Below are 9694 nucleotides of genomic sequence, written 5' to 3'. Positions count from 1 at the left end.
TACCAGTTCATGAATGGTTACTAGCTTTTTTAGCTAGTAGTCTAATCATCTGATAATCATGAACAATAATTTGGAAAACATATATGCTTGTATACAATATAAATACCTGTAAATCCTTACAGGCATACAGCTTGAATATTTTCAGGAATATAAGGAGTGGGTACATATCTAAAACTTTATTTCCTTGCTTGTTCCATATAATTTATCAAACATAATAAAGAAAATAATAATGGAAAAAGTAATATTTTATTTTTACATAAAATGATTAAAGTAACAAAAATTTATCAAGTATATATATATAATATCCAAGGAGTTATAGGGGCTCGTTTGGTAAAGGAGTTTAAATAATGTTGTTTGTAATTTTTTAAAATACGTGTGAATGAAAAAGTATGTAGAAATGTGTATAAAGTTGTTTAAAAACTGAAAATATAAGTTTAAATTACTCTGCCAAACAGACCCTAGTATGTCAGGATTTCAAATTCCTAGCGGATTAAGGGGAAAAGTAATACACAATTTATGACAAAAGTAAAATTACATAGAAATTGAAAGTCTACAACCAAGGCTGTACCTAGCTGTCCGAGCATGTCCATCTATCTCTATGCCGTAGATTTTCTATCATCAACCCTATAAAATAAGGCTCTAGACAAATTTACATATCTCGGGCATGAACTAGTCAATGACTTTTAGGTCAAAAATATGTTTTTTCCAACGAAAACGTTTGAGTCCAAACCTCCACTCCGCTCCTAACCTCCACTCCGCACCTCTCCTTCACTTAAAATGTATTTTAAAAACAAATCACCATATCCCATGTTGACGAAGCTTTTAGACTATGTATATATTCCCATGTTCAAATCTCCTCCCACAACTTGTGTGTGTCAAAGCTCACCAATATTTATAAATGCAGTGATTATTTCCTTTCTATTCTTTGAGATCTTCAACAGCAAATTCAGCTGCCAAATAACTAATGCACATGTTTTGACATGCATATAGCTGCATGAAAAAAAATCATGAGCTTTGCATATATATCAAGGCTGAAATAGGAACCAAACCAATATCTTTTCACTGAAAAACTGAATCAATATGTCATCTTCCCCCTAGGCCTTGCCACCACCTTGAGGAGGACCATGTATATATTACCTAAGAAGTAATACAAATATTATTGCTTTATGAAAACTAAAATGCAACTTTTGCTCCATCAAAAAGGCTTAGTAAAACTTTTAAACCAAAATAAAGACAATATCTTAACTTTTTTTTTTATGATGGAACAGGATCATCCATTTCTATACAGTCCGTTTTTCTAGGAGTTGATTGCTAAATTGTATAAAACAGTAGTCAACTAAACAGGACTAGCACCAATAATTAAACATGTAAGAACCGAGATGTTTGTATACAAATAATGTATCTGTATCACTCATCATAGTATATCTGTATCGAAGTGAAAGTAACTACACTCTTGTGAAGTTGAGAGCCATTAGCAAGAATGGAGCATTAACGTAAAAACCGAGCATCATAATGGAATGCTTATTCTAATTGACATTATCTCAAACATAATGTTTTGTGGTTTTCACCTACTTAAATATGAATGTAAATTGTGTTCTTTTATCTCTCAATGATGACAAAAGTACTGCATGATGAAGATTAGACTTATGAGAGCAAAAACAGCTTATATAATACAATGAAAAGATGCGAACTTTGTACACTGGATACGCCTTTAGTCTCAGTGAGGAAAAAACGATGATTTGCATATATGATAAAGCTATAAGAACAAAATCATCTCCAACATGTGAGTTCCAAGACAAACCTCTCAGTTTCAAAGCTTGCAAGCTCGTCCATCTCTTTGAAACACAAAGCTCAAAAGAAAAATGATCAAAAGCTAGCCAATCAGCTACTAAGTAATACTGCTACTACATATCCTCTCTCCTAATCTTGCTTAGCAAAGCTGTGATAAGAGCGTCCCTTTTCTCAGCCCTAGCTTCTTCTCTCATCCTCCTTTGCTCTTCCCTCTCTCTCCACCTCTGCTCCATCAATATCCTCTCATTCTCCAATGCTTCCATGTGTTGCCTCCACTCCATTTCCTTTAATCTCCTCTCGTTTTCTCTAGCCTCAAACGCTTCCCTCCATTGCACTTCTATCTGCAACTGTTGCTTCATGAAATCATCCAATATCTCCTTCAAATGGTTGAAATTATTTCCACTCCCACTACCAACACCGCTAGTACTACTTCCAGTAATATTGTTCTTGCTGCTCTTTTTAATCTTCTTCCTAGTGTTACCTTTGATCTCTCCCTCACTGTCTTCGATATCTTCCTCTTCATCAGATGAAAGCTGTGCAGCCTTCTTTTTTGAACCACTTGCTGCTCCTTCAGCTTCAGCCCATAACATTCTCTGCATCCTTGCAGTGAAAATCGCTTGGAGTTCATTGTAAAACGGGAATTGTTGACGCATGGCTTCAGGTTCCATTGTCTCACACCCCTTAAAATCACCAACAAAGAAATATTAACAAAACCCATAACAACCAAAGACTTTTAAGTCAAACGATACTTTTTGTTGTTTCCAAAAAGATATTTAGGTTTAAAAAAAAAAAAAAAAACAGAAACCCAAGCATAAACAGCTAAAACTTTTTCCTAATCCAAAAACTACAAAAATCTTCAAAACCAATCAGTAGGGATTGATCATATCATCATAAAAATAAAGATCAGGTTTTTTTTATATGGGTATTGAGTAAAAGTACCTTATAACGAGTAACGAGGTTTTTCCACTTGCACTTGCACTGTTCAGCGCTGCGATTGAAACCCTTTTCTTTCATCTTGGTAGAGATAACTTCCCAGAGAAGCTTGTTCCTCTTTGTTTCCATGAAAGTTCGATCCAGCTCAGCTCGGATCATCAAGAACTCCTTTGTCTCTTGGACACTCCATTGAGGAAATCTATCACTCGTATCAACGTTGACACTGATATGATGTTGCTGTTGCTGATGCTGATGTTGAAGATGATGAGGATGAGGATGAGGATGATGTCCCTCCATTAACAACCACACAAAAAATAAAAATAAAAAAATAAAGTAGGAAAAGATTAAAATTTTCTGTTCCAAAAGATGGATTGTAATAAGAGAGAGAGATAGAAAGACCAAAAGAGAAAGCGGTAGAGAGATTTATATGTATAGGTGGTGTGAAAACTATGAAAACCCAGGTGTGAATCGCCGAGAAAGAAACAAGGTTGATTTTCTTTGTTGCTTAGGTGTCCCCTAAAACAAAGTGTTATTTTTATTCGTTCAGATTCAGAAAATGAAACCAAAGAAAAGCTCTCTCTCTCTCTCTCTCTTTATTTCATTCTTTTCTTCTTCTAAACAGTCTCTTCTCAGTCTCATCTGTCTACGCGGAAACTCTCTCTCTCTCTCTCTCTCTCTCTTTCTCTTTCTCTCTTTCTTTCTCTTTCATTTTTCTTTTTCTTTTTCATTTCCCATTTGTTCCCATTGCGTTTACGCGTCGTCACGCTTACGAAAAAGTCTTCCATTGTGGGGACTTTATTCTCTGCGACCATTCATAGTAAACTTGCTATGCAAGCTTTTGATTTTTTTTAATTATTTCAAATAAAAAAAAGTAAAAAACAAATGAAAATTTAGAAAAAGAAAAAAAGTTTCGGGTTCTTTCTTTTTGAAGCGTGTGAGATTGTGAAGTTGACAAGAAAGAAAAGCTTAAAAATGGTACGTGGAGGAGCTCAATAACGATTTGATATTGTGAGGGAGCTAAAATGTTTGCATGGATTTTTTGAAATCAAAAAAGTGGGACAAGAATGAAGAATAAAAAAAAAAGATATTAATTTTTTTTTTTTTAGGGAGCTATGTGGGCCGTTGATTTTTTGAAATTTTTAATCACCAACGCGTTTGGGCCATGTCCCACGTGTAAACGCCTACCATGATTTTCCACGTGGCATGCATGCAAAGTTTGCTAGAGAAAAGTGTTCGGACCCACAGGTCTTCTGGTTCACACCAATGACTTATTCTGAATCCTTGACCTTTTTTTGCCCAAAATATTTGACCCCAATTAATGTATATCCTTCTATTAATCAATACCAACACGACACGTCGTTTGCAGGAAGGTTATGGTTGTCATTTCCGAGACTTTTGAGGAATGATACATGGGTTCATGGGCACAGGATATTGTATCAAAGATGGTAATTGTGTTTTGTGTAAGAGATAATACCTGTGTATTTTTGCTCAAAAAAAAAAAAAAACTTGTGTTTTGTGTAATAGTTTTGTACAAAGACACTCATATATGGTGATGGATCCCACACTTATGGGATTTACTTGCATATAAGCAGAATGCGGGATATCATTCTACCAAAAAAAGAGAATGGAGGATATTGAACCCAAGGCTTACACAATAATAAATCATTTTATAAAGCATCTCTAACAGTGTTTCATGACATATAAGACCTATAAATAGAAGTGTACATGATAAAACTTGATTGATTTTAGGGGAGGTTTTCCATTGAGCTAATTAATTAGGTTGATTTCTCCTCGACCGTCATAGCATTGCAAAACTATAATGGGGAGACTAGCCTCTACTCATGGTCCTTCGATTTTTAGATTGGGCTAGACATGAGGCTTGAGCGACATCACCGAAGGGATGAACTTTGTCCATGAGACAGAGAGATTGACAAAGAAAGGAATGAGATAGTGAGGGTGTGAGAGAGATAAAAGAGACTTGACAAAGTAAACGAGTGTAAATCAAGAAATGAAAATCTGATGAACTTTGAAGGTCTTCTTTAAGCCCCATTAAAAAATGACGTCCCTCACTCAAAAAAAAAATTTAAAATAATAATAATAATAACCCTTACATGAAATTACATTGTTTCATGTAATTTTATGAAATTTTTATTCCATTCATTATGGGTATGCAATGAATGGAATAAAAATGACCTGTGAAATATTCATAAATGTCTAATAGAATTGAAGAACCAATTAACGTATCTACAAAATCAACATTACACCCCAGAGATAGTCAAACAAGAGAAAGAGAAACAGCAGGAACTACAACTACTATTAGATATGGAAGAATCCTTTTGGGCACAGAAAGCTAGAAAAGACTGGATACAAAAAGGGGATGAAAATATAAAGTACTTTCATGCTTTAGTAAAGCAAAAGGAGGATAAATTAATTGTGTAGTTCGCATTAGACAGGACTCGGGGCAATGGTTGGAGGACGATGAAACTATCAGAACACATATTAGAGAACACTTTGAAAAGCTTTACCAAATGCCAAAAAAGCTGAGTAAGGAAGACATACTAAGGAAGTTGGATAGTTTCGGGGTTATCTTTCCTTCATAGGCAAAAACTAGACAAAGACTTCATAGAAAGGAAGTTAAGGATGTTGTTTTCCAATTGGGAGCCTGGAAGACACCTAGACCAGATGGTATTCCTGCTTTGGTTCCCCAAAAGTGTTGGATTATCGTGGGACCTACAATCACACAAGCTACTCTTGGGTTTTTAAAATCATATTTCATCCTCAAAGAACTCAAAAAAACTTTTATTACCTTGATCCCAAAGTGCCAAAGTCCCGGAAATAGTTGGAGCTTTAGACCAATCAGCCTATGTAACATTGTCTACAAGGTAGCATCGAGAGTTCTGGCAAACAGATTAAAACCCATTATGGAAGACATCATCACTCCATACTAGAATGCTTTCATCAAAGGGCGTCTCATTTCAGACAATCTTATTATTGCTCAGGAATTACTCCATATATACCATAAAAACCAAGAAAAAAGGTCAAGCTCGATTTGCAGCTATAAAAGTAGATTTGAGTAAAGCTTAAGACCACCTAAGTTGGAATTTTTTGGAAGCTGTCCTCCAAAGAATGGGATTTAGCCAGCTATGGATAAACTCAATTATGCAATATGTAAGCACAGTAACCTACAGAATCCTAATCAATGGTGCACCAACTGAAAACATCAAACCAACAAGAGGCATCAAACAAGGTGATCCGCTTTCCACTTACCTCTTTATTCTTTGTGCTAATATTCTATCTTGCATGTTACTGGATATAGAGAATAAAGGACTCATACAGGGAATTGATCTACACAAAGGAGAAATGCCTATATCACATTTATTTTTTGTTGACAACATCCTTTTATTCATGAAACTAAACAAACAAACTCCAGAGCAATTATAAGAGGTCTTGGAAAGCTTTTGTAAAATTTATGGAGAAAGAATAAATGATAGTAAATCCATCATGCTGTTAGTCCAAACTGCAATTCAGAAGAAAGGGAAGATTTACAACACAAGTTCAAGATTCAGATAAAAAACAAGATTGAGAAATATTTGGGGATTCCCATTGACCCATGTACCAAAATGAAGAACATAGGAAATCAAATTATTGACTAAATTAAAAGTAAACTACAAAAATGGAAAGGTAAGTTATTGTCCCAAGCAGGCAAACTCACTTTGATCAAATCAGTCATGCAAGCTATGCCAATTTATACAATGTCGGTACATCTCCTTCCAAAAGATACTTGCAATCGAATTGATAAAATAATGCGAGACTTTTGGTGGGGTGATAATATTGAGAAGAAAAATATTCACACAATTGCTTGGGAAAAGATTTGTTAAATAAGAAGCAATGGGGGTATTGGAATCAGGAAAACAGTAAAGCCTTAGTAGCAAAACAATCCTAGAGGATAGGGCAAAATCCGCAATTGTTATTAGCCAAAACCTTGAAAAACAAATATTACCCCAAGACCAACCATATATGCGAAATAGATCAAGTTCCTAAAAACTCCAGCAAGATGTGGAAAAATATATGGCAAACAAGGAACCCTTCACTAGCGCAAGCAAAGTGGCAAGTGGGAAGAGGGAACAACATCAGATTGAGAGACTCCCTTTGCTACAAGCCAAGGAATGCTGACAGTTTAGATCATCTTCAACTACAGTATGGTACAGTTAAAGACCTTATAGATCCAACATTGAGGAACTGGAATAGTTAATTGATTAATACTGTTTACAATAGGCCTGAAGCAGAAGCTATCCTGAGCATGACTTTTTCCAAATTTGGAAACATTGATAAGGTAATCTGGCCCTACTCTAGTAGCGATGAATACCAAGTAAAAAAGGGCTACAAAATGTTAATGGCCATAAATCAAGAAAATGCTAATCGTAATGACCACACAAGGAAAAAATGCTGGCTTAAATTATGGAAATTGGAGATTCCTTTTAGAGTGTCTACATTCTTGTGAAAAATTCTTCACCGTGGACTACCTACAAGAACCATATTAGCCAAGAAGCAGATAATTACGGATGAGACTTGTGCGGTTTGTGGAGAAGACCAGGAAACTCGAAATCACCTGTTCATGTCTTGTCACTTTGCTAGAGCTATATGGTATGGTGTTGTGCAAGGGCTGAGAACTCATCTGACTAACACAACAGATATGGCTAACTAGATGAAGTCACAAATTGAAAATTGTAATATAAAAAGTCAAGGGGATATAGAGATATTGACCGAACAAGGGGCGATTCTTTAGACAATTTGGAAGACAAGAAATAGAGCTATTTTTTAGAAACTTGAACCAGACATCCATCAAGCTTTGTGTATAGTCCAAAGATTAAAGGGTGAATGGATGCAAGCAATGTTATTCCAAGAGCAACACCACTACACCCCACAAGAGAAAAGACATTACAAAAATTACTCAAACTGTAAGAAATGACAGATTTTAATTATCATAGGAAACAAAAACCTTTGCGGCAAAAAAAATTGGGATGGAGGAGCCTTTGTGATTAAAAATCACTTAAGACAGTCCATCAAGAAAGGATGTTTCTCATGGCATGTGAGGAATAAGAAGACCAACAATCTTTTGACTATTTGCGAGGCGCTCTACACTGCTTGGAAGGAAGGATATAAAAAAGTCATCTTACTTGTTAGCTTAGAAAACTTAGCAGAAGAGCTGGAAACTATAAATACACACAACAAGAGAGCAGAGATCCTCCTAGAAGATATCCGAACCCAAAAGAGAATGTTTCAAAGTCTACAAATCAAATTTGCTCCTGAACCCATATTCAAAGAAGTCCAACAATAGGCAAAGATGGCAACCCAGTCTTTTGTGCACACCCTTTGGCATTGATTTTCCATTGTTACCAAAAAAAAATGTATGACATTTTTTTTTAAATATAAAAATATAATATATTAATTATATATGTCATATATCTAGCAATTTTTTTTTAGCTTTTTAAAAACTAAATTGGTAATCACACGAATTGTAACACCTTTAGTTTCAAACTTTTCTTCTGACCATCATGGATGAAATCTTCAATTTTCGGCATTAACAGCCTGTTTTGGTCGATTTATATTAATTAAGTTTGGAGAGATGCTATGTCCACAATATTTTCATAATATTTTCACAACAAATTCTAAGTAGTGAGTTGTTATTTGTTGTTATGGGTGAGCGAAAAAGTAACTTAAGTTATAAATTCAAATCAAAACCCATAACAACTTATCACCAATAGTTTATTGTAATAATGTGGTAAAAATATTGTTGTTGTTTTGGTTTTTTTATATCTCCCTACCCACATGTGTGGTTTTATGAATTCATTTGGTAAGATAATTATCTCTAATCAGAATCATATATGAGACCAATAGAATTAAGACCCTTTAAAGTTCTTTTAAGCTAAATTTGTTATAAAATTTTCAATATTTTATTTATTAATTTTGAAATGAATGAATTAGATCTTATTACATTATTAGTAGGCTGATTATATATTTTTAATATGTATATAAATTATTAATGAATAATATAATAATAAATTCAAAAACTCAACTATAAAGTTAACCTGAAAGGTCTAAAGAATCCTGTCCTAACCGGTACTAAAATAAATTGAATCAAAGCTTTATTACGCCTTTACTGACTTCTTCCTATGATTCCAATCGATTAGAACAAGTAAATTAAAGTAGATTACCCAATTACACCGACAATACTGAAATTCTACGATGAGACCAGTGGGAAGACAACTGTTTTCATGGTCAGAACAAGTACCACGACTGACTCACTATTGGTATTACTACCTCTTCCAATTAGATTCATAAACAAACATAGATTAATGCTTTTTGACCTTTTCCCCTCTATATGCTACGTGCCACGTACATGGTAGGTAATTCTTAATTCTTGCTTGCAAGGGACAAATTCACTGTATGCAAAACTATATCAAATATTTCTCATTTAGAAAAGTAGATTTAGCAATTCATTACAATTATTGAGCATTCTCGTCAAAGATTATAAAAACATTAGTATTTAGCATTTAAAAAACTAACTTTATAATATTTAATACATCATTTTATAATACAACCTACATCAAAACTTCTATTTTTTTATCACTTCATTTAAATATTCTTTCTTTATATTATTTTTATTCATTTTTTATTCTTCCTCTCTCTCGCTGTCTCTCTCTCTTTCACAACACAACTATTCTCAGCACCGTCGACCACCACACTACCAATAGTCACCGCAAAACCCACCCCCCCAACCACCCACCAAAAACCCACCACCTATACCACAACCACCACAAACCTACCACCCATGCCACAACCAAAAAAAAAAAACCTCCACCATCACCACCACCAGCTAGATCCACGACCATCGGATCGTTAAACCCATGACCCACGATCCATTAACAACACCGCACCGTGACCCACGACCCATGACCATCGGACTGTC

The 9694-nt window shown here is 34.7% G+C and overlaps 1 protein-coding gene across 3 annotated transcripts; it reads right to left on the bottom strand.

Moving 5' to 3' along the window:
* Positions 1-436: 436 nt before the first annotated feature.
* On the bottom strand, positions 437-3272 carry LOC142609651 (trihelix transcription factor GT-3b-like). 3 transcript variants are annotated; one of them, XR_012839645.1, is made up of 3 exons: positions 2731-3272; positions 1802-2471; positions 437-990 (listed from the first exon to the last, which is right to left on the bottom strand). XR_012839645.1 is itself a non-coding variant. In XM_075781292.1 (2 exons), the coding sequence occupies exons 1-2, from the start codon at positions 3019-3021 to the stop codon at positions 1905-1907; spliced, it is 858 nt and encodes a 285-aa protein (XP_075637407.1). In that variant the 5' UTR covers positions 3022-3271; the 3' UTR covers positions 1718-1904. The 3 variants fall into 3 exon arrangements, 1 of the variants encoding a protein (XP_075637407.1); XR_012839646.1 differs by lacking the exon at positions 437-990 and adding an exon at positions 1022-1137; XM_075781292.1 differs by lacking the exon at positions 437-990 and having other exon boundaries at positions 1718-2471; positions 2731-3271.
* Between the last annotated feature and the right edge of the window lie 6422 nt (positions 3273-9694).

Source organism: Castanea sativa, chromosome 9, assembly GCF_040712315.1.
Source record: "Castanea sativa cultivar Marrone di Chiusa Pesio chromosome 9, ASM4071231v1".
NCBI classification, from domain to species: domain Eukaryota; kingdom Viridiplantae; phylum Streptophyta; class Magnoliopsida; order Fagales; family Fagaceae; genus Castanea; species Castanea sativa.
This window is presented reverse-complemented; position numbering and strand designations above follow the sequence as displayed.